General features: G+C 42.3%; 1 protein-coding gene across 9 annotated transcripts in view; it reads left to right on the top strand.

Annotated features, from left to right (window-relative positions):
• FAM13C (family with sequence similarity 13 member C) overlaps positions 1 to 25,103 on the top strand; it is a 126,375-nt gene that overhangs the window by 64,482 nt on the left and 36,790 nt on the right. For 6 of the 9 annotated variants that reach the window (XM_085309335.1, XM_085309341.1, XM_085309336.1 and 3 more), the window contains exons 6-9: positions 9,340 to 9,378; positions 14,318 to 14,374; positions 16,976 to 17,174; positions 24,301 to 24,422. In XM_085309335.1, the coding sequence (XP_085165461.1) occupies positions 9,340 to 9,378; positions 14,318 to 14,374; positions 16,976 to 17,174; positions 24,301 to 24,422 (417 nt within the window). Of the gene's footprint in view, positions 1 to 9,290; positions 9,379 to 12,444; positions 12,507 to 14,317; positions 14,375 to 16,975; positions 17,175 to 24,300; positions 24,423 to 25,103 lie in introns of those variants that run through there. The other 3 variants (XM_085309338.1, XM_085309339.1, XM_085309340.1) reach the window with 3 other exon arrangements.

The following is a 25,103-nucleotide window of genomic DNA, read 5'->3' as shown; positions in this document are numbered from 1 at the left end:
AAATAATTTGCTCCCTAGGGGAAAGAAAAAAAGAAGTGTTGAGAGTTAAACACTTTCTCAGACTTCTGAAGAGCAAGCTTTTATCTGTATTGTAGAGCAATGCATCATGCGGCATTCTACTGGGAAACTAAAACAGTAGGTGGTAGGATACCAGCACAGACTGTAAACCTGGCAGAAATAGAAGTCAGATAGAGGAGGACTACTTGTAGGAAGAAATTAAATTGTAAGGTAGAAGCTGAGCAATAGTTGACCGCTGACTGTGGCTGCTAGTGTTAAATGGCTTATTCGTGACTTCTCAGGGAAGTACAAATTCAAGGAAATACATTATAACTGATGAGACTTTTCTGATGTCAATGGATCATGATATTGGAAAAGTTAATGGTCTGAATCGGTGCTTCTCAAGTGTCGTTCACTGTGTGTTATAGTGACTAGAAATTCAATAAAAACAACTTGGAAAAAAAACAGTGGGACTCATTACTGTGCATTTTTTTCATAGTGGAAATGAAAATGAGCAACTGGAGCTTCATAAACTCACAAAAAAGTAGAGGAACTAATGCCCATAAGTAAAGAGACTTCCCCCAACTGCCAGTCACAACTGCACTTCATGTTGTAAGGCTCTGTTCATGTTGCTTGTTCCATTTATTCTGGATTTCTTTCCTCCCTTCCCTTTATGTCCTTCAGGATCAATTACTTTCTGTTTGATCACCAAATTCTTTTCTTTTTTTGTCTTTTTTCCTATCTAAAATTTGTAATTGTGAGGACACCTTTTTCTGTCTCTGAGTACAGCTGGGAGGTGAGATAGTTGGAAGAAATATTGTGCTGAATTGACAACCAGAAACAAGTCAGCAAAGTGCAGCTCCTGATGGCCTCTTACCACAGCGCAGTGGGGCTYCAGAGGAGCCTGAGAGAAGTTGCATCTGTCTCTGTTTTAGATCTATGTGACGCATGTAGCAAGTTTAGAAAAGGACATGTAAATAAACATGTTAGCTCAGTTCTGGCTTAATGGCATCAACTCCTTTTCTGACCCTACTAGTCCCTGAAATTAGTAAACGCTCAGCAAAGAGGTAACAAGATTCATATATTTAAAGAAAGGATACTGACTTCAGTGAACGGAATTAAAGAGCTCTCTGTGAGATCCTTTGGCTTGCACAGTTGTATCCTGTGGGTGCAAATGGAGGTTCCCTGGGCTTCAGATGTACGAAGCAATGTTATCTTTAGTTTTTCAGAAATTCCAAATGCACAARGTAATGCAATGGAAAGGTAAGATTCACACCTAAATATACATCTGTTACTGCCAGTATTTTCTTTTCTTTCCAGTGGAGAGGAAGTTCTGGTTATTTGTTATCCTACAAGTGTCTTAACTGAAAGTTTATACATGTGTAACTGCATTTATTGCTATTGTTCTGAGTTTTAGTCGTCATSCCTGATTGTAATATCAACAGTAGTTGTTATTAAGAATATGCAGAATATGATCTAAATTTATAAATAGAAAGTGGCTTATGTTACAACATGAAATGATTTATAGTGGTCTAGTTTTACATTTCAAGTTTCTGATTAGTTTATACATTAATACTTAATGATCTGTCTGCACCAGCTAGGTTTTCCTGCAGTGTAACAAAAATAGYTTGAGAGAATATAAGAAACAAGCTAGAAATAAGAAATACTCAAGAATTGGAAGGGTCTGCCTGRCTATACACCCAAAAAGTTTTCAGGTTCACCAGGTCAAAGGGATCAACCCTGCTAGGCTACAAATATTGTAGACAGCATCACCAGGTGGTGTAAACCAGCACAGCTTCGCGTAGGGCTCAAGAGCAGTCTCTTGGGATTTCTGGCTTGTAGCCGGAGCGGTGGATAATACACACATCTGAGGGGTTTGTAAACTGGAAAGGGGCTTGGAGTGAATTCAGTGGGAGTCTGTTTTTAATCTAACAGGGGCTCTCACACAGACATCACTGGGACCTACGGAGGGACATCCGTGCCGGAGGAGAGGCCGTGTGTCCTTTGAAGAGGCGTAATGGCTGGTAAACAAGCAGTGGCGCATCAAAGAAGTTTTACGTATGTGTCAGTGAGAATAAGCACAGACACTGAGCAGCACTTGCTGTAAGTTGGTTTTATGCTGCTCTGGCATTTGACAGGGTTTATCAAATTGTTTGCCCCAGACTTCATTTTGTGTCATTCTGTCATGTGTGCTGTCGGCACAGATAAAGCCGCAGGTGTACAAAGTGGTATAGATTGCAGCGCTAATTGAGCGTGGGACAGTGAGCAAGCTTTGCCAGGTACCTCATGTGTAGGTAGATTACTACAGGCAAGTATGGTAAAAGACAAATAATGAGTTTTTTCAAGTTTATGTTTCTGTGAGTAGCTGCTTGGAAGCATAACTGAAACATGTTTGTACACACGTGCGTACATGTGTGTGTCTATATATGTACAGTTTATACATTCACTGGGATTCCCAAGTGATGAGTCAAAGCTCTGCAAAGGGAAAAGCAACCAGTTTCTTGACAGATTTCTTACTTATTTATTGCTTTCTGAAAAAAAGTAGATTGTCCAGCAACAATGTGCTTTGTCCTAGATTGCAGCAATCATCCTCCCCCCAAAAAGCAAGGACTCACAAAGGCATCTTCAAGCATATCTTGGGTATGTCTTTGTCAGGCCTGAACTTAACATCAGCCAAACTGGTTATGTGGCTGCACAGATCTAGAGATGAAGAGATCCAACTGAAAAAGGCGTTAATATTTTTACAAGTAATTATAAATATGAACAACAGTTTGCTTGCTTTATCCTTTTACTCCCCAGTACTCAGTCGTTTGAGAATTGAGGATTGCTCAATTTGACATTTAATTTTGCATTTGAAAATGCTGGGAAAGCTATACCTACAAACTTTATTACTTTTAACTTATAATTTGTATTAACTTAGAATTTATAATAACTTCTAATTTAATTAATACTATTAATTTATGAGCATTCTTGCTCATATGGCCTCTACCAATATGATCATATTCTAATAGCTCAACATGATCTGTACTGCTAGAAGGTGAGGGGAATTGCATGTTTAAGAGTGAATCCAGAAGAATGAGCTCCTATTCCTGGCTGAGCTCTGTGGTGCTGCCTGAGGCTGTTGTGTACAAATGAGTGAAGTAATACCAAGTACAAAATATCCTCAGTCCTGGTATTCCTTAATATTTGTTCCGGATTATGCTAATGCACTTAATAACTTTACTATATATAATACTAATTAATAATGTTAGTGTTTTMCTTTGTTTTTAGTAGGTCTCTAAACTAACCAGGGTGGGAGTGTGGAGAAGGAATGTGACCTGCAGTGCTCTTGCGCTATAGGTAGCTGGGATAAAAAAAGAGGGAACGATGTTTAGAAAAACTACCACCGCCAAAACAAGACAAAAAACATTGCTACCAATAGATAGATACATTCTCCGCGCATCTGTACACTAARGAGCAAGTACTGCTTTTTACAATGTTTTTGCCTTCATTTGCCTCTTTGCTCTTCCTACTGTGACATGCAGAAGGAACGCAATGCGCTGGCCGACATTGCAGGCACAGAACCTTGTTCAAGGAGGTCATTCCTACAACTCTGATGTTTTCTTAAATAAGTAGTGGTAAAGATCAAGGCTTCTTAAATAATGAGGTTTATTTTCAGATGTAATAATATATTGAAGCATTCTGGGCACCTCAGCACAAGTAGAGTGTGTGTGTATGTATGTATGTATACATATATGTATGTGTGTGTGTGCAGGTGCTTGTGTATTTTTTTTCTCCCAGCCTTGTCACAGAAAAACCTGGTCTTGAATTAGTGCTATGATGAATCTAGCCTAATTGTGATGTAACCCTGCTGGAAGTAGTTTTATCTGTGGCAGTGCTAAATTACCTGCTGTAGGTGACTGCAATCAAGCAGATACAGTGTTTGTAAGGCTTAGTCACTAGCACCAGTTAGACTGACACAACTGGGTTGAACAGCATGTCCAGTGCACGCTGGATCATGAAACCTGGTCATCTTTACAGAGATTTTCAGCAGAGCCAGCTGGACTTTATAAAGTAGCTTGTCCTTTAATAACAAGAACAGAGCACAGTTCTGTGTTTCTGATACCRAATACCTTAGCACTCGTTCTCAGATCTGCACACCTACCTGAGGGAGGCTTGTGCTAGCTAACCCCGGGCCCAGTGGAGGTGTTGCCTTGCCGCAGGGAGCCCTGTGGCTTGGGCTCCCTCACCCGACTCTTAACCACGTTGTCAGGAGGATCCCTGCCTGGCGGGTTAGCGCAAGCTCCAGTGCGTGTGTGGGAGCTCCACCAACGTAACCCAAGGGATGGGACTGCAGTCATTTACAAATCAGAATTTCCAGTCTATACAAAGTTGTGCRTTTCCATGATACTTCTCCCTTTGAAAGAGGAGGGATCTGACGAGTGGTTGGCTGTGCGTTTTGGGCTACAGGACAGTGCATCTCCCCCAGCGCAAACCTGTGTCTGCTAAGGAAGCATGTATGGGCTTTTTGGGCCCGCTGCTCAGAAGGCTTTAGTGTAAGGAAGTGTATGCACGAATTTGAATGCTCTTCAAAATATCTTCAGAAAATAAAACCCTGAAGCTCTGTGCAGTTGTACAATGCTTTATCCAATCCAACATATTTATGCCTTACAGAATTGCCCTATATTGGATTATGACAAATATGTCTACACCTACATTCAGCTCCAGTCTCTTGCTGTGTGAGTGTCTCTGTGCATTTCAAGATGTACAGCAGGATCAACTGAACGTTTTTTTCCCCCAGGTCCGTTCATTCAGATGATGTGCTAATTAGGTCACTGCGAAAATCAAAGAGAGAGAAACCGGAGTGAGTGCTGGCAAACTGGCTCCTGCATGTAATTGCTGTATTTTAGTTTAWTTTGTCTTAAGACATGTCCTGATTTCTCTGAGAATGTTATCCATGCAAAGGCAGGCTGCATGTCAAGAAAGCAAGTCAGTGAACACGTGAATATTTTGAGCTGCTGAGCATAGTGTTCAGTATTTATCACTACAGGAAAGAGGCATGTGACCTCTCTCTCACATGGCAGTTCCTTGCTCTCCGCCTTACTSATTGGAAAATGGCATAAAACATCCTGCAGGATCCCTTTTGAAGAAAGGACAAGGCACTGGCATGATAGATCATCCATGGTGCAAACATTTTGTTGCAGAAGAAGCCCTACTCTCATCTCATTAGAAACTCCAGTGTGCAGGAAGAGAAGGGGCTTGCTCATGGCAGAGCCGAGTGACTGCGGAGAGCGTCAGTTTGTTTTCTACTTATATCAAAATATTCAGTCATAATGGTGACCTCAGAAATGACAGCATGATTTGGCAAGCAAACATATATCACTAGCTCTTTGGAGGGGCTGGCTGTATTTTGTCCGTGAAAGCGCGTGCCGTGTGCACCTACGGGTAGGTGTAGGTKTGTCTCCCCATTTCCACAATTCAGGGGGGAGACGGTGGACTGTTGGATGCAGCTGGAGCCCTGGGAGCTCAAGGTGTTGCTCTTTGACAGCAGGACACATATTCCAAGGCAAACAAATTTGCTCAATATTTTATGAGTCTTTGAACTCAGACAGTTCTGGCAGGGACGACTTGACTTAGTGCAGAGAGGCAGTGGGGGATCTCCTTCCAACTTTCCCTGCGTTTGGGTAGTGGAACATGAGTAACGTCTTCCCAGCAGCCGGAGGGAGGCGCCTGGGGCTCCGCGCGGTGCGCCGGGGCCGTGGCACTCCTCCTCGGCTTCCCGCACGGCTCCCTTGTCCGGCCGAGCTGCAGTGCAAAATCCATCTGCCTCTGATGCAGCAGTTTCAACACAAGCACTTGGGACTCTGTGGAATAACCAAKAATAATAAAGAAAACGGTCCTGCAATAAATGCTAATCATGCTCTCCAGGACTGCACTGGATTTGTCTTTAGCAGATAGTAGACCTTAGAGAATTTAGATTTCTTTGTAAATACATAATTCTCCCTCTAAGCGAACAGCTTATTTCCCAGTGGAAATTCTTCATTATTCTGTAGTTAAGGTTGAAAGGTCTCATCATCTGCTTCAGCCAAAAATCCCCTTGAGAGAACAGTCATTTGCTCAGACCAGATGGGCAAAGTCTGGAAATCGAAGCTCAGAGAAACCAAGCTGTTACAAAGTTTGCGGGTGGATGGCCRTTTGGACAGCTACAGCCTGGCTAGCTTCCTCTTTCCTCCCCCTTTTCTGACGTTTTGATCTTGACTGCGCTCTCTTCTGGTCTCCTGAAGCTAAAACTACTTGTGCCCGCTTTTGCCACACGACCTCTCTCTCCTTTTGCAACTGCACCTTACTCTCTGCATAAAGCGTTCGCTGGCGGATACGGGTTTATAGTGCCAGCGATGCTGCTCTGAGCTTAGCAGCGTATCGTTTGTATTGTGCTTGTGTCTTTAGCGTGTGCAAAACTGAGCTGCAGGCTGAGTGATTCCCATCTCAGTCTTCTTCCTAATCTAGCAGTAATGCTCTTGGTGATACAAACTAAACAAAGACTGGAATTTCTATGCCAGTCTATTTTACAGCCATAAAAAGGCAATATATATTAGTCAAATTTTCAGGAGTGAAAAGCGACATATTTCTTAATCCTGGTATCTCCAGAATACATGTAGATGTTTGCTTTGGAATTCTCCAACATTTTTATTGTCAGCTGAGACTTGGCGTGTGATATTTATGTTGGCTTGACCGACTTTTGGCAAAAGAGGATGAAAAAACTGGGTGCAAAATGGGAAGCTTTTTGAGAGAGGAAGTGTTTTTGTATAAGCAAGATTTTGCAAAAATATGAATCACTCACACTGTCCAGCATAACTAATGAAAAATTGATAAAAAGCCTTTACTTTCAGAATAGAAAGATGTACTTTATAGTGACTTCAAAATACAAGGTCATTACGAGTATACCTGCTTCTGATGCTGTTCAGTGGTGAAATCCAAAGCTCACGCACGTACAGCATGATGAGAGACCTGGCATGTTATCTGAAAGCAGCGAAGAAATGCATCTGGCGCTGAGAGCTGTGATACGTTGAAGAGTGATGTTTTATAGTATTTCAGGCCTAAGCTGCGTTACTGGGAGCGCGGCGCTGTCGGCGGTATTTCCCTGCGTATAGCTGTGCTGGGGCTCGGCGGGGGCGCGAGGCGCAGCGTCTGGCGTCTTTGGCTCTCGCCCGTGCGGCGGGGAGGCCGCGGCGCTTCTGCCCGCAGCAGGCGCGTGCGACTCAGCGAGGAGACGTGGGGCTGGCGACAGACCCGGGGCCGCGCCGGTGGTGAAATAAGCTTTTCCCCTTCAAGGGGGAGATTAGTTCCTCTGGGAATAAAGGGAGGGAAGGAAAGTTAAGTCGTGGTTCCTTCCCTGGGTCCCTCCAGGAGCAGCCCGCTTTCATCTTCCTGTTTGAACTTTAGCTGCGAACTGATCCTTGTTTTATTTGGCCTTTACTTTTGTGCATTTATCAATACTCTTCTATTTTACATGGAATCTCTTTTTGTTGAATAATTTCACAACCTTAGCTCTTGTTAGAGATTATCCAGTAACACTGATAAAACACGATTATTTAAACAAATGGAAGTAAGTTTGTGACTAAAGTACTGAAATTCATACAAATAATGTAAAAGAGATGACATTTTTTAACTTGGTTTCAGTCTTGAGTGTCCCTGTTTTACAAACTGGTCTTCCAACATACTCTACTGCTAGTATTAACAGCAAAGCACTACTATTAGCATGTTTGTATGTGGTATGAATTAGCAGAGAATTGGACCTTAAATTTATATGCAGTAATGCAAAAATTCTGTTTCCAAGAATATTCCATGTTCATTCCCCTTTTGTGTTATGTGTATGCATGTGTGTAGGGTAGTGGAGATATAGTATACACACACTCTTTCTGAGCTCTGCTCCAAACAGGCCGTGATGCTTACTGATGTGATTTTGTGATAAAAAGTTGGGATTCCTCCATTACACAACTGAAATACCCGCTGCACCTAGCCTGAGCCTTCAAAATCAAGAGCCAAGTGCTTACACGTAATGACATTAATTTTTTAAAGGTGATCTATGATTTTGTAATTACCCCCTCGTTTTTTTGTGCACATAAATYGAACTTTTGATTTCCACAAGAGCTAGAAGCATATCTTTTATTCACATGCTCTCCTGCAAGTAGAGGAAACAATAAAGATGTTTACATTTGTACAGTCAGACCTTAATAACTGGAAATGGAGAAGAAATGTAAACATAGGCAGGATTCAAATGCTAGCCATCAAATTTAGCTTTTCTATCCACTCTCCTCTCACAAAACCTTCTTCTCGGTAGGGCAGAAGTCACTATAAACTGGCCGTATATTCTGATCCCCAGGTAATTTGTGCCGTGATGTAAATCACGGTTCATACAGATACGAGAAAGAGAAGAGCAGATCCGCGAGTGCGCGCAGGCAGGAAGGCTGGGAGGGAGGGTGAGCAGGTGGGGTGTGCACCGCTGTGCCCGGACGGGGCCGCGTCCCCCGTGCGTGCGGCGCGGGCTGCTGCGGGAGGGACGCGGCGCCTCCCCGCAGCCCCAGGGCGCAGCAGTGAGGGATTATTGCCATCCCCCTTGCTGCTGTCAGGTTTTGGGCTGATCCAGCAGCGTGTTTACAGGACCAATTCCAGCGCGGCGCCAGGAGCCGTTTGCTCGCTCTCTCCCGAGTGGACCGTCGCTGGGTGCATTACATCAGGTCGGAGGCATTTTGCTGCAGGAGGGCAGCAGCCTATTCCTTTCATAGGAATGGTTTCGTCTGTTGCTTGCTGTTCGCTTAACAGCCTTTTGCTGCTTGAACTGTCCTTCCTGCCAGATGATTTTTTTTTCACAGCTTCCCCTGGGATTTGACCATGAGCTGAGTGTGTAAGAGACCACTAAAGAAGCAGGGAAAAAGCCTCCAGAGATCTTAACTGAGCAACCCTATTTTAAGTAATTAAAAAAAATGTTTGATGAGCCAATTACAAAGAACAGATGTTTAAGGAACAGAATACCACCTACTCATTTATAAACCTAAGTCTCTTTAACAGCACTATTACAGTTATGGAAAAATATGACCCCTTCCTGAGCCTCGCAGACTACCTGCATCCCCATATTAATTCCAAGTGCTGCTGGATGGGCTTTGTGAGTGTTGTAGGGCTAATCCGTACGGTTCCGTGATTGCGAGCATGTGCAGAGCAGGCTGAGGTACGGTCGTGCCTGCGGAGCCGACACAGAGCCTTGCCTTGCAATGCCATGTTTGTGCATGCTCCGAGAGCTGAGCGGCAGCCAGGGAGCCTGCCTGCCTTGCTGACCTATCTGATGTTTTCTTGTTTCTGTTTCAGCATTCAGGATAATTCCGTGAGCACCACAGCTTTAGCAGAGTAAGTGAACACTTTCAAGATGTGCCTTATTCTTAAATACTAATGCTGAGTTTAGCTACCATTGAGAATAACTGTAAGTACTATTATGTGAGAAATCCCAAGCCTTCTGTCATGTTTTTTGGTTTGGTTTTCTGTATCTGCATATATTGTTGAGAGTATGGGAAAGATTGCATAAAACACTGCCTTTACATGCCGTGTAACCATTTAGCAGTTAAATTCTTTCTGGCGAAATAGGTTTTTTGATGCACATCACACATGTTTAAATGCATGACTTTCAGTATAATGTAAATCTCATATGAAAATACTGCTTACTTGTGATCCTGGTGATCTTGAGAAACACGAGTGTGTCAGTTTTCTAAGAACACATGGTCTGTACTTCCTGCAAGCATTACTAGAAAAAAAAATTCTTTGTAAATATTTTGAACAAAATAATTGTGCTTTAGACAAACAAAGAACCAAATGCATTGTTTCCTTGCAATCTATTCAATAAACCTATTAGGAGGACTTTCCTGTGTATCTTGAAAATAAGGGTACATATGCTGATCTTTTGTGTGTTTGTGTCTTACAAAGAGATAACAGAACAAGCCAAGGGAGAACATTAGAAAGTTAGTAAGGCAAAGGCTTTAGTAACTATTACAAATAAAATGTTCTTTATTTTTTTTTGTCTAAACTACTTCAGTTTCGGTGTTGAATGTTTTTATTTTACATGCTTTTGATTGTTTCAAAAGCTTTTAGTGAAGACTGTTCAGCACTAATGTGCCAAGAGATTTCTCAAGAAGGAAATGATTTATAGATTTGTTTGTGTGTTAGGTGAGTTTTATATTGCTAAAATACTGTTTGCTTAAGTGTTCTGGGGAGATAATCTATTCTGAAAACAAGGCCAAGTTGTAATTCAGTCTGAGCCACTCCTAAGTGTTGTCAGAATTACTAAAGSAGAAGAGATGTAACAATTTATAGAGATCTAAATGACTTTCAGCCTCTTACATTCCTGTCCTGGTTTGAGATTTTAATTTAGTCACTCTTTCTGTGTGATTGTGGTAAATACCAAGAGATTTAACAGAAGCTAATAAGTCATTAATTTCTTTTTAATTATGTTTGCTTTGTTCCTATTGGTTAAATCATGCATTTTGATCTGTAAAATTTTGGGATGCTCTCCCTTCATAGAAGAATAGCCAGATTATAGGAATTACATTTTTCATATTTTTCTCTGTATTTTTCTCTGTCCCTTGTGTACTTTCATTGTTTCATGTAGAGAGTCCCCTGCAGATGCCTCTATACCTGCCATACACTTTGGGTTGTCCAGGACACGAAGGTGATGGCACTTCTCTGTGCTGCTTCACATAACCATTAAGACAAGGGCCAGGAGGGCAGAAAGGCTTCCTGTAGTGTCCATGCTGCTCCCAGGCAAGGACAGCAGGAGAGGGATGTGCTCAGTGCAGTGCTAAGCTCGGGGGCAACAGCCTGTTGAGCTGGGAATTGGCCAGTAACTGCCCAAAAGTTGAAAGTTGAATCTCCCTTATTTAATCTTCTTTTTTGTTTTTTTTTTTTTTAGTTTGAGTTTTTTAGTTTATTTTAGGTTTTATTTTAGTGGCTCTAACTTTTAATCTTCTCTTTACAAACACAGTAATAGAAAAGTGCTTTTAGAAAACAAAGCAAGAGAACCACAGTATCAAAAAGCATTGTCCAAATAGTCAGACCTCATTTCTAGAGTAGAGTTCCCTAAATCCTGTTTAGAGCCTTTTCACCAAAGACTGTTTATGAGAAGTGCTGAGAGTACACAATTCTTACTGATTTCAGCACTAGTTGTTTTTGCTGGGCATATCTGAAAAGAGGTCACTTCTGTTTACCAGAATAAAGAGAGAGCTTGCTTTTCAGCCTTAGACAATCCCATTTGACAATTTCTGTCTTAAATTGTGGCAAAGGCAAAATCAGGACTTTGTGAATGATATAAAATCAGTAATACAATATTTTCAGGAACATTTCTGCAGATAAGGCAAATGCCTAGGGCTGCTGCACTCCCAGCAAGCCATGCGTACAGCCTGGTGGAGAAGTTGTTCATGTGAGCATCTTAAAGGTCAGGTCTGCAAAAGGAGGCAATTTCTAGCTGTACTGAAATGGTTTCTATGGAAGGATGAAAAGGGTAGAAAAAAATTAAAAAGACAAATCAGAAATCTCGAAGAAATGCCCACAGGCATTGCCCTACAGAACTGGAGCAGCAGTCCGTCTGGACTGGGATCCCGTCCTTGACCTGACTCTGGCCAGTACCCTAAGATCAGTAATGGATTTATTTATGTTTAAGAGTCATCTCTGTCAATCTGTGGTTGGATTGGGCACTCAAGGAAAAGGATACACAACACTGGCTTTGTGAAAAGAATTTCCTGCCCARTGTACGCTTCAACCCATATGGGTTTATGATTGAAACTGTTCTGGCATGTGCACTGTTTTGGTAATGAGTGAGATATTGCTGCAGTTTTTGGATTAGTGGAATCTGTCTTCACTACCTGCTCACATGCTTTCACAACACTTATCCAGTTCGTGAATATCCCTCTRTCTGTTAAAGATAGCTGCAATTGTATAATGAGATTTACAGGTTACTGGTGGGAGGAGAGTAGTGTGTGCATGTGTGTGTTCATACATGCAAGTGGCATGATCACATAAGCTGCRTTTCTTAAAGGAACCATTTAAAATACTTGATGTTTTAATGATGGATATTTTCTTCATATTATGAATTCATCTTTTTAAAGGTCCTGCTACAGTCAGCCTCAAGCACTGTCTTGTGTCAGTGAGGTGCCAAAGTTAATATTTGTTCTTACAGAGAGAAGAATGTCTATTAATAATTTAAGATTTAGTGTGTCTGAATGTCCTCACAATTTCTTTTTATTATACGATGGACACTCTCTCTTTCTTTGATACATTATTTTTTATCCTTCCCTCTGCTACTTACCTATTACTTAAATACATTGTATTATGCTTACTGCTGTTGTTTGTATGTTGTGTCCTGATTTGTGACTTTAATCAGTTGCGGGTGCTAGGTAAGGCTCTCTGCTTCTCAAGATCATCCTTGTAACAGCCAACTCAATGAAAGCAACCCCCAAGGCATTTCCCCAAATTAAGGAGCTCGCACGCAGGTATGCACACATAGCCTTAGCTGATCAGCCTGCGCTTAGTCGCCCATCATCCCTCCAGAGACTGTTCTCTATTGCCAAAATGGTGTTGCAGGGTCAAAGGCCACAGCTTGTGGTACAGAGCAGGCTCAGCTGGGCAGAAGAGGAGATGAGAGGAACTGGAGCCTGAGCTGCTTCCTCCCGCCTCATCTGCCCATGGCACACGAGGAGGGAGAGGGTCCCTTTTGGTCTGGCTCCCATTGCCTGCAGCAAGGCGCACRACATGTCTGGTGGCACCTTGCTCTGCTCTCATGGCTCAGCACCCTCCCTGCCCTTATTGTTGCCTCCTCCCTGTGCATTTCCTTCCCATGTCTTTCTTCCTCTGCAATTTTTCATCATGTTTTCTGTCCAGGTTCCCAGTTCCTTTTATACCAGAGTTCCCTCTTTGCACCCCTGTTACACTTCCATCCCCTACCCTTACTGGTGTCAGAAACCCATAAGATAATTACTGGACCAAAGGAGACGGTGTGACTGACATCAGGAGGCAAACAAAGCTACATTTATTTCTTCAGTGAATTAATTCATTTTATGTGTAAATCAACCCCTTTCTTCYGTCTGTCATCCCCGTTTGCCTTGTGGGGAGAACTGCACCCATGTGATTAGGTGGGGCMCACCACTGTGGGTGTGTGTTCGGGTCATGTGCAGCAAATGCTTTCACCTAAATGCTGATAACGTACTAGAATTGTAAACACTTGAGCATCCCTTTAAATTATTCCTGCAGCAGTCTGGCTTTTGCTAAAGATACTGGCAGAGGAACAGTGGGAAAGAAGAATATGCAGAGCTATGAATTTATCCCTTAATGTGCTCTGTCCTAAGCTGGGTAGCTCTTCTGAAAATTTAACGAATCAGCGGAAGTACAGGCTGCTTCCCTCATGAAGAGTAGATTCCTCTGCCAGCAAACTTCAAGTGATGCAGGCCTGCGCAGAGCCCTGTGCGGGTGAGCGCGAGCAGAGYGTGGGGAGAGAGCTCCAGCTTGTGCCAAGAGCTAACACCCTGGAAGGATGTATACCTATTTGTTGGAAGTGTATGCATATTTATTTATTTATTTATATGCATATATGYGTATTTGAAGGAAAACTGCTTTTGGGTTTCGCAGGTGTATCAGTCTGCAAAGTTAAGACATGCTACATGATATATTGGTCAACACCGGAGCATTTAGCATATTTATCAGGAGTTCTTTTTTGGTGATGCGGCTGTATGGCTTAGGAACAAATTCTGTTGTTGAAATTTTAAACTAAGTGGGATGGAATTGGTTTATTATGATGCTTAAGGCATTACAAATTTTCTGAGAGTTCCCTACTTAGACTAGGGATCGCTTTATAATTTAACTTATTTATGGATTCTTTTCCCTGCTGTTTGTACCGCAGAGAATTACTGCTGCACTCTTGTTAAGATTTCTGTGAGTCTAGAAGAAAAACACCTTTAGCTAGTTATTGTTTGTAATTCTTTTAATAAGTGAAGCATATTATAAGCAATTAAAACGTAGAGTTTCCTTTAATTTTTCAGTAATTTTAATGGTAGCAGCTGAGTTTTTTGTCATATTATTTTCAGCTGGCAGAAGAAGATATACCAAATTGTATATACTTAACAGTGTAAACCTCTCTCTTCTCTGAGATTTAGAATATCATGGAGAAGCTATGCTGTTAAATGACCCCAGCTAAGGTGTGAGAAAGAGAAATGTATTTATACTTACTTTGAGCTGAGCTGTGATGTTATTAAAAGCTAAATTTCTGCAGCTTCCAGAAAGTCAACAAATATTTTGTATCCTTTTTAAGGTGTGATGGAGATTCAGACTCTGTGCATGAAGATCAAGCAGCCAGTTCCAGCCCCAGGTATTCTACCACAAATTTTGTCTGAAATCCTTTGGCAACATGTGAGGCTGTTACAGTAATTCTCTTAAACCATTAAAAAGGGAACTAATCTCAAGGGAATGGAGAATTTCTGAGGTATTACCTGTTAGGCTATTAGTGTTTCTAGTAAATGCCTATTTGCCTTGTGTGCTTACATGTAAATAATTATATGGGGATTAAATATATTAAATACTGTAGTTACATGAGTGTACATATAATGTTCTACATTTTTAGCTTCACATCATATTACTGTTATTCAGATGTATCTCTGATACTAATATATTAGTGTCACCCCAGTCTTCAAAAAGGGCAAGAAGGAGGACCCAGGAAACTATAGACTTCTCAGCCTCACCTCCATCCTTGGAAAGGTGACGGAACAGCTCATTCTGGATGTCATCTCCAGACATATGGAGGAAAAGATGATGATCAGGAGTAGCGAGTATGGGTTCACCAAGGGGAAATCCTGCTTAACCAACCTGATAGCCTTCTCTGATGGRATGACTGGCTGGGTAGATGAGGGAGGAGCAGTGGACGTTGTGTACCTTGACTTCAGCAAGGCTTTTGACACCATAACATCCTCCTAGAGAAGCTCAGGAAGTGTGGGTTAGACGAGCGGAAAGTGAGGTGGATTGAGAACTGGCTGAAAGGCAGAGCTCAGAGGGTCGTCATCAGTGGCGTGGAGTCCAGTTGGAGGCCTGTGGCTAGTGGCGTCCCCCAGTGCTCAGGACTGGGTCCCATCCTGTTCAACGTCTTCATCAACAACCTGGATGAGGGGACAGAGTGCCTCCTCAGCAAGTTTGCTGAKGATACCAAGCTGGGAGGAGTGGCTGACACACCTGAGGGCTGTGCTGCCATTCAGAGAGACCTGGACAGGCTGGAGAGTTGGGCAGAGAGGAACCTCCTGAGGTTCAACAAGGGCAAGTGCCGAGTCCTGCACCTAGGGAGAAATAACCCTAGGCACCAGTACAAGCTGGGGGCTGACCTGCTGGAGAGCAGCTCTGCAGAGGAGGAAGGACCTGGGAGTGCTGGTGGATGACAAGCTGACCATGAGCCAGCAATGTGCCCTTGTGGCCAAGAAAGCCAATGGTCTCCTGGGGTGCATTAGGAAGAGTGTTGCCAGCAGGTCGAGGGAGGTAATCCTGCCCCTCTACTCAGCCCTGGTGAGGTCTCATCTCGAGTACTGTGTCCAGTTCTGGGCTCCCCAGTACAAGAGAGACGTGAAGCTACTGGAGAGAGTCCAGTGTAGGGCTACAAAGATGATCAGAGGGCTGGAGCACCTGCCCTATGAGGAACAGCTGCGAGAGCTGGGCCTCTTCAGCCTGGGGAGGAGAAGAGTGAGGGGGGATCTKATCAATGTGGATAAGTACCTGAAGGGAGGGTGTCAGGGGGACGGGGACAAACTCTTTCCAGTTGTCCCGTGTGACAGGACAAGAGGCAATGGGCAGAAATTGAAGCACAGGAAGTTCCGCCTGAACGTGAGGGGGAATTTCTTCACTGGGAGAGTGAYGGAGCACTGGGGCAGGTTGCCCAGAGAGGTTGTGGAGTCTCCTTCTCTGGAGATCTTCAAGGCCCACCTGGATGCAACTCTGTCTACCATGCTCTAGGTGACCCTGCTGAGCAGGGGGGTTGGACTAGATGATCTCCAGAGGTCCCTTCCAACCTTACTGATTCTATGATACTGACTTTTATTATACAGCTGCTGGTACAAAGTGGTTGTAAGTTTGTAATGGTGCAAGGTTATGCTTGTTGAAGAGTGTCTCTGTAAATAAGAATTCCTTCAAATTGTAATTTAACTGAAGTACTCTTGAGGCATAAGTCTCTTATGGCTATGCTAGTATATGTTAATTACTAGAGGATGCAGCTTAACCTTTCAGAAGGATTTTTTAATTAGATGATACTTTAAAATTAGCTACACTTCAGCATATTGTTGAAATACCCATGGGATGTAAAGCCTCTAACCACTGCTTTGGAGCAAACTCACAGGAGAAGGGGTGAGGAGCAATGGTGTCTGACTCCAAAGGCATCCTGCAGGTGTCCAGCTGGATGGGGACGAGCCACAGGTGGGAAGCGAGTTTGGTGACTGAGAATCCTTAAGAGAAAATGTTGAATTAGCAAGTTATTTTTGGAAAAAAAAATCTCAGGAGGGTTTAATACAACTCTCTGAGTTGTGGTACCTTCACACCAGAAGAGAGGTCATCTCTCAGCTATCCATTAGGATTTTATTAGTTGAAACTGAGGTCTGAAATTCTGTCTGAAGGACAGAAGGAGTGGCTATACGGAGGGGTTGTTACATGTGAGAATGTTTTTGTTCTTACAACTAGCCTATTTTAGTGGCTTCACGAATGAGTTTGTAGTAATACTAACAGTAGTCAGTAGTTTAGCTTCTGTGGTTTGATCATAAATGGTAGCCTCTGAGAGAGAACCATTATATTAACTCAGTTTTTGTCTGGTATGTAGACAGCCCAACGTGGTAAAATTCAAATTCCGTGAATAGTTAAGAACTTGTTGCTGTTCTTTCTTTCATAATGGTTTGACATCTGTCTGAAGTCCTGCCTGATGAAATTCATTTTTATTTTCTTACAGAGATGGTGATAACAAAGAAAATTACCCAGACAATGCTGCAATTCTAGAAGAAAGACAGCTGCCTTTGCAAGACATCCAGCACCACAAGCAGCAAGCGGCAGTTGACTGCACACTGAGACCTGCAATGGGCAACTTAAAGCTAAGAAAGCCTAAGTCCATGGCAAAACTAGAAAATGGAAAAAGCCATGAGGAAAGTCAGGTAAAAAACTAAACTTACCGTGGGGAGGTTTGTGACAGAGTCTGAGCAGAGATACCTTTTGAAATGTAGAGTGGGGCTCACTGGCAGTCCATCATCTTACTGTGATCCCACAATAATCCACCCTAATTTCCAGGGACCTGCAACTCTGGCACTCAGCTGAAATGATGAATGGCTCCTTTTGGCCAGGGAGTTGCGTGAAGRAGGGTTTGGGGACAGCTGTCAGAAGGGAGTGCAAATGTGAGAGCAGATGTGCAAATTTCTCTGTTTAGATTTTTCGTGACTGTTTGCACCAAATATAAAATCTCAGTAACTGCAGAACTGGATTAAATTTTTTTCTGMCCCCCCTTTTTTTGTTTTTAATTTGAGGATTTCTTGTGCTGGTATTTCAGCTGCCTGTGAACACATTTCTCTTCCTGTTTTTCTTATCTTTAAATAATAAGCACATTTCAAAAGACTTTGTTTTACTGATGTTTCTTAACAAATTAAGCATTGCTGAAAGCTCTRTAGTTTCAGCATTGAGAGGTCTCTTGCAGCCATTTTCATGGAGGGGTGATTACTGCAGCTTTTTGATGTGTGAGAACAGACTCTTAAGGGATGGAAGCTTGTATATTCCCTTTCTGTATGAAAATTGCCATGAAACTGATCCTTTAACACAGTATTTAAAAATCAGTGTTCCCTGAGCTGCCTCTGCAAGCTGTGCAGGTTTTTATTTGGTTTATTTGTGGCACTGGGGTTTCTTAAAGGATTCAGGAAATAAGGTGACTTTGCAGGTAATCCTTGTGTGTGTTTTTCGCTTTTGGGCTGCTGGATGGCAGCTGAACTGACCTCATCTAAGAGTCGCAGATGCCCTTTCCATCAAACCGCTGAGGAGAGGTGTATTACCTCCCTTTTGCAGTTTATTAACTTTACCTTTAGAAGGGTTTCCTGGAGTGCTAGGTGAGTGTTGGTCTGCTATTGCAGTGACTGCAGTTAATGCTGGCTTCTTTGGTGCCCTTGCAGTAACAAATGTGAGGAATAAGTTTAAAATGCTGCCGCTCTGCTTCAGCAGGATTTCACCTCTGCTTCTGGAGTAGAAATGGCTGACTGCAGGCAGTGCAAGGAGCGGGAATGAGACCCTTAAGCTTCACTTACCGCCAAGCAGCGGCCAACCCCCAGGTCGTTAGTCTGTGGTGCTCGTGAGGGCTGCCTCGGAAGGGTGTCAGAGGAAGGATTGCTTCAACTTCAGCCATTGCCTGATGACCACAAAGCCCAGCGAGAAGCCCACCAGGATGTTGGCAGCATCTGTGCCCACAGAACGGCCGGCAGCACTGGGTGCCAGTGCTCTGCCCATGGGCTTCGCTACTGCTGGCTTGAGCTGAGTGAAGCAGAACTGCAGCTTCAGCTTCTCCCCCCTCCCCCCCCCCAAAAAAAAAAAAAAAAAAAAAAAAAAAGCTAGAAACAAACCAGTTTCTGATGCTGACTCCAGAAGTGCTGCTTTGTGCAGGCTACAGAGTTACCAGCGTCCAGCAGCTGCTGGGAGTGCCTTGCTCTCCCTTCTGCTCTGCTGTTTCCTAAATTATGTCTCATGTTCAGTGTAGGAGAGAGATTTAGATCTGGATTTAACTTCTTACCTATACATATTTTAGTACCCAAAACAGCTGAGGCTAACTTTGGTAGCTTGGCATGCTGTRGTAAAGACAGGGCCTGGGAGATCTCTGTAGTTACAGTTCTTATTTTTGCATAGGGTAGTTGGTATTCGTTTTCTGACTCTCCTTACTGCTTGTATGAGGATAGAAATTTGCAGAGCACTTTCTGAAGTTCTTTGAACCCTTCATAGGTGAGGAGTGATTTTGGTCCATTAATTCAGATTTTGAATAGGAGTAGACGTGTACTAGATGGCACATCTCAGCTTTCAAAGTGAGGAGTCTTCTTTTGGATCCTGAAAGAAAGCATGAAAGCAGATAACATCCTGCTAGTGTTATCACAGTCTCTGTTAGAATATTCGCATTAGCTCTTGCCCTAATCTGCTTGTACGTTTTTGCTGGAGCTCATCCCTGAGGTGATGCAATAKCTGCTGCAATTGTATTGTGGAAAATATTGCATAGAATATGCGGAGGTGAGGTGTTTGTGTTTTATCAGCTGATAGGAAAAACGATAGGGAACTGTGCRCTATGAAGAGCAAGTGGAGGTGCATCGGGAGGAGTCATCAACAAGTCATAAAGAGGATGAGATCCATCTCACAGATCATCTGCTGCTTCTTCAGCTACCTTCTGTGTCACCTGTCTGCCTCCTCCCTCTGTAAGTCATGCTGGTGTCTCATACTCAACAGATGCTAACACAGCACAGATTTGCTTTGTTCCATGACATTTTATCAGCCTGAAGAGGTTAGCTGAAAATGTTGATTTTCTTTCATGGGAAACTTCCTGAGCATATAATTAGGCTGCCGTAAAATGCCAGTGCAATTCAAACATGCAGTCTGTGGAAGCAAAAAGAAAAACGGAATCAGGCACATAACTTTCATATGACTCCAGGGCTTGAATTAGGAAAGATAAAAGTGGTTCTGGGCCCCCACAGTAGCCATTGCTCCCACCTCTGGCTTACTGGAAGAGATAAAATATGTAGGCACTATTTTATGCTACCTTTGATTTGATAGGAGTACTTGAGAGAGCTTTGAAAGTACTATAAAAGACGAATACAAAGCAAAACATCACTTCATAGCAGGAACTGTACTCACTCGTAGAGGGGATGGTATCCTAATACTGTGAAAGACTTCTCAGAGGATACCCTTTATCTGCACTGAGTTCAATGGTGCTTGCTGTAGGGGACAGAGTTTGCCTCTTGGAAGTCTGCAGAAGGAAGTCGTTGTAGAGAAAACAGGTGCCCAGCCCTTCATACACGTACATATCCTTCSTTCACATGAATAAGAACATGTGTGCTTCTTAACCCTGAAGTGCTTGATTTGCTCTATCTTCAGGAGCCTCAGGGTTTTTTGTTCTTGAAGAAGTGGGCATCTGGCACAGAGGCATTGTTTAAWGCACCTGTAACAAACAAGGCTCTGCTTTCAGAAGTGCTCTGCAAAGGATTCGTTTCTGTGGGGAGCTCTCGTTAAGATCCTTGGTGTGCTGTGTCCTTCAAACTCTGAGGCAGCCGTCTGCAGTAGAGCCCTAGTGGTGAGCTGGTAGCTTCTGCTTCTCTCCATTTTGAAGCTGAAAGTGAAGTACTGCTGCGTTTCCAGTAGCTGTTGATTACACATATGGCAGGTTGTTATTTTCTGGAGTAGCCAAGCTAACACCTTGAAACTTCATGTAGTAGCATAYGCCTTGCCTTTTGTGAAGCCTGTTGCCACAAAGCCATTGAGCAGGATAGATGTGCTTAAAAGCAGCTAATGAGGAGCTGATAAATAGAAATGCCTTAGTAGGAGACAGGTATGATGTGCTGCAATTGGTGAATAAACTGCTCATCCTCATTTCCCTGATTTTATTGACAGAATGCTTTTTCAATAGTCTCCTCCCCAACCTGAATCTGATGAGGCCGCAGRAAGAGACAGTGACAATATTGCAGGGACAATATCTCTTTAAAGATTTTGCTCTGATAAGCCAAGTAAATGCTTACTGCTCACCCCTGTGTGTTTTAAGACCATGAGATGCTCTTTTAGAAAACTGCCACTGTAAAATAAGAACAGGCTATTGGGAGATGAATTACTTTGCTGCATGTTTTGGAGGGATCAAAGTCTGTTTGGATGGGAACCAATTATATGTGCCTTTCTACTAGTCAAAGTCCAGGGGACTTCCATAGCAGAGAGGTCACTGAGAGGGAACAGACCTCAGTGCTCAAGTAGAGGAAGGCAGCCACCCTGGGGATCTTGACCTTCCTGAGGCTCTCAGTCTGCTGAAGCATGACTCCTGTGCCTCGGACATGTTTGACATGATTGTAGTTATGTGGCTGTGTACCCTAAGTCTTGATCTAGAAAAGGCTGCTGAGGTTACAGTGATGATTAACAGGACCAAGTCTAATAAAACTTAGTTCACTTGGCCACATATCAGCTATAAAATGTCACTACAATAAATCTATTCCTTGGATATTGCACACAGTTATTTCTTGCAGGTACTGAGGTATGGGGGCTGCCTTATCCCTTCCAAAGCATGGGAATAGGAGCAGGCTGCTGGGATGTGATTGTAGCTCTTTAGTCCAGTTCTTTGAGTTTGTCTTTCCCATCGTTTCATGAGCTTCTTTAGCAATTCTGCAATGGCAATATACTGAAAATCAAATTAATTAGGATTTATTGGCCTTCAAAAGGTAAGGAAGCATATGCTCACAATGTACTTCAGGGAGTCAGGGTGCAAACAGATGGTTTGGAGTGCGAAGTCTGCTTTCCTTGCCTAATCCCTTTTTGCACTCACCTTTGTTGCACAGTCATGAGTTTAGATTATTAAATGCTTCATCCTCAAATTTTATATTGATACCAAGATACATTTATAAAATTAAACTAAACATGCTAGCTAATCGGTAGAGCAAGTAAAAGTTAAGATTTAAAGTGTAATTACCGAGTGAATGACTAAAAATTGAATGGTAGCTTGACGTAGATATCTAGAGATGGGAATGCTGAAAGCTACTGTGTGAAATTTATTATTTAAAAATAAACTAAGTAGGCAAATTGCATTAATTCAAGAGAACTTCTGGTATTTTGATGATAAAATTACAGTTTTAAATATGCAGGAATCAGAAAATTATGCTGATGTTAAGGGCATTAGCTACATGAACATACAGACATGTCAGGTAGCCTGAAAGTTCCACTTCAGTTTTCGGTCGTACTCCRTTTGTGTATAAACCATACCTCTCGTTGTGGGTTAAATCTGTGCATTCAGTCCCATTCAATGAACTTGTTTATTTTCTTGTGTGGACTGGCATTTTCGGAAGAGGCAGCAGACACTTCTGCTCAGGACTTCAAGCTATTCCCAGCTATTTTCTATACTGTTATAGCACAGTGAGGAGTGCCAGGACTCCATCCTAAACACTAGTGCAGTATTCCCAGAGAGCAGGAGATCAATCTCAGAAACTCGCATTCAAAGAGAGCTAAAAGTGTCTGTGTGTTGGATACGCCACATTGAGGATGAGGTTCAACAGCAGATTAAACTGCTATGTAAACACAGCAAACATTAGTACGTCTAATTCAAATGCTCTGACAGAGATGGAGTATGACATGCTGTGATTTCTTTGGGAGAAAAAGAGATACAAAAAAAAATTCAGCTTGTGAAAGAGAAGCTGATTTGTCTTAATGTATATATGCATGGTAGTAGTTTCTAGCTGCTTCCAAACCCACATATTGTTTTGTGTACAAAGCAAATGGCATGTTGCTGATTATACTCTTCTCAGCAAAGCCTGGAGATTTCCCTCTTCACAGGCCGCTTACCAGTTGTAGCCTAGTTGCAGATGTCTTAGCCCATAGTGAAGGCAAAACACAAATATAACAGCAGGTAGCACTGTGCTCTTGATTGCTTCTGCCACATGAAGAATGGATTTCATTACTCTTAAGAAACGTAAGTCTTGTCAAGGGTATTTCCTCGGGGTTACTCTGTAACATCACAATGACGTAATTTATTAATACACACACAAGCACAGAGCAACCGAAAAATCTCTGAGTCCTCAATGTCAAGGCTGCAAATGAGCATTTATTACCTGCATGCGTCTGGGTCCTTAGCTTTACCTTTCATCAAAAATAAAGCATCTTGAATTGCTGTGTTCTCTCTGCTGATACTGGAGAGGAGTATTTGTTGCAAAAAGAAAGGACAGGGAAGAAGAAGCTTCTGCTGAAGCATGTTTACTTCAGTGCAGTTTTTGGATTTGCACCTTAACTGGGCCAACCTTCTTTGAGCAGTTAACTTAAATAGTGCAGCTCCTAGCGGGCCACAGACATAAGAAAGGATTGCATAAGTCAAATGTCACTTGTTCCAGTCATTTACAAAGCACCTACAGTTTTCATTTTATCTGTGTTAACAGCAGTTGCAGTTAACAACCAGAAAAACTTAAATATCTAAGCACAAATGTTGAGGCTATTGTAAGAACTCTAGACCAGGTCTTCAACTGATTTAAGTAAATGGGTATTGTCTGTTGTGATATTTTATTGTACCTTCAAACTCCATATTGTCCTGTGAGGGCACAAAAAGTAGATTAGTGTCCTGAGTAGGAATCTCTTGTAATGAAGGTGTGTTCCTTGGAAAGTTAACTCCTATGAGAGTCACTCTGGTGCCACGATCTCTTCCCTCCTTCCCCCTAGTCTGCCTTCCTCAGATTTACAAATAATGCACACTCCCTGCTTTAGCTCCATTCATGGTCTTTATGTATATATCTAATATTTAATCTCTTCAAGAAAGAGAACTTTCAGTATGTGAAATGGTAATCATAAGAATTCTTGTTTTATGTCTTTTCTGGTGTCTATATAGAATTTGGAGAATATAGTGTTTTTCTTTCTTGTTTCTATCATGTATAGGACTTAACTAACTAAATAACTGACTAAATAACTTAGGACTAACTAAACTTATTTTTTTTTATTTTCAGTGTGGCAAGGTGGCTGGTATGACATTATTTTTCTCTCTGGCCTTTAGTCCTCTCACAGTAATACTCTATTCATAGAGCTATTCATAAGCTGGAGAAGAAAAAAAGAAAAGGGCAAAAGCAAACTGGTTAAACCTTACTAATCTTATTTAAGTGAACTGAATTTGCTTTTGTCAGCCAAATTTTTATTATGATGTCCAAGCTATAAAGTCTTAYTGACATAAGAATAAATAATTTTGCATAAAATATGATTGTGTATATAAGCAAAAACATTGGACTGTGTGTGTAGCACTTCTTAGCTCAGTTGCTGACTTCTGTTATGTAACTAATAAATAGAAAATGAGTTACACTGTCTTCTTGTCTGCTTTGGTTTCAGAAAGTGTTTTGCAAGGAAGATRTCACTTTATTTAGAACTTTTTCAAATTAGTACTTTCCAGTTGTTTCCAGATTATTACAAAATATAGCTACAGAGCATTTGCAAACCCCCACAGATCAGCCTTCAATTTCACAAAGCTCCAATTTCCTTAAAGCAAATTGCTCAGCTCAGCCTGATTGTGACTGACAGGACACTCAATGGTTCTCTTGCTTTCTGCAGGACCTGGAGAACATATTGCCTGGCCTTTCCACCTGGCAGGGGAAGGCAGGAGCCTCCACTGATGCCTATGCCCAGAACATGCCTTTCAGATGCCAGGAAACAGTCGKGAGATTTCCGCCAAGGTAAGCCATGGGATAAGACAGTGCATTTCACTTCTCATTAACTGTAGGAAAGGCTAATTCGTTTGCTGCATTTTGTATAAAATACTCATACTCTTGGCTCTCACTGGCAGTTATATTCTTTATTTATAGGCCTAGAACTCTTTGGAGAAAGCAAAAAGGATGGTGCTAAGAAGGCAAGTTTCATCCTTCTTTAACCTCCTTACATTTCAAGTAGGAGGAACATCCTCTGTTTAGAAATTTCACTTCCTATGTGCCAAGTTTCAAAAATATCCTGGCACTTTTTTTCTTTTTCCCCCAGTGCTGACTTGCTTCAGTCTTTCTCAGAGTATATTCCCACTGAGAAACAGGAATGGCAAGCTGCACACCTGATTTTAGCATCACCATGCATTTCTGTATTAGTTCCTGGACACTGTGAAACTGGGCTCTTTCCAGCACTGCAAAGGATACAGGAAGCTCRGGTCAGATGTCAGCCAAGTTTTGATCACAAGTAACTGCGGATCATGAAGTAACTCACCTCAGATAACTATTGGGAGTCATGGTTTTCCTCCCAGTCTTTCCTGGCTGTGCAACAGGCTAGAAATGAGACTTTGACTCTCCCTTCCCATGGCCCAACCTGCATGCAGGGGCCTGTCCTAAGGATAAGGTTTGGTTCTTACAGGCAGGACTGGATTATGTATATAT

Source organism: Rhea americana, unplaced genomic scaffold (assembly GCF_003343005.1).
Source record: "Rhea americana isolate MKP2758 unplaced genomic scaffold, rheAme1 scaffold_296, whole genome shotgun sequence".
Lineage (NCBI taxonomy): Eukaryota > Metazoa > Chordata > Aves > Rheiformes > Rheidae > Rhea > Rhea americana.
The sequence above is the reverse complement of the archived record's forward strand: the minus strand, read 5'-3'. Positions and strand labels throughout refer to the sequence as shown.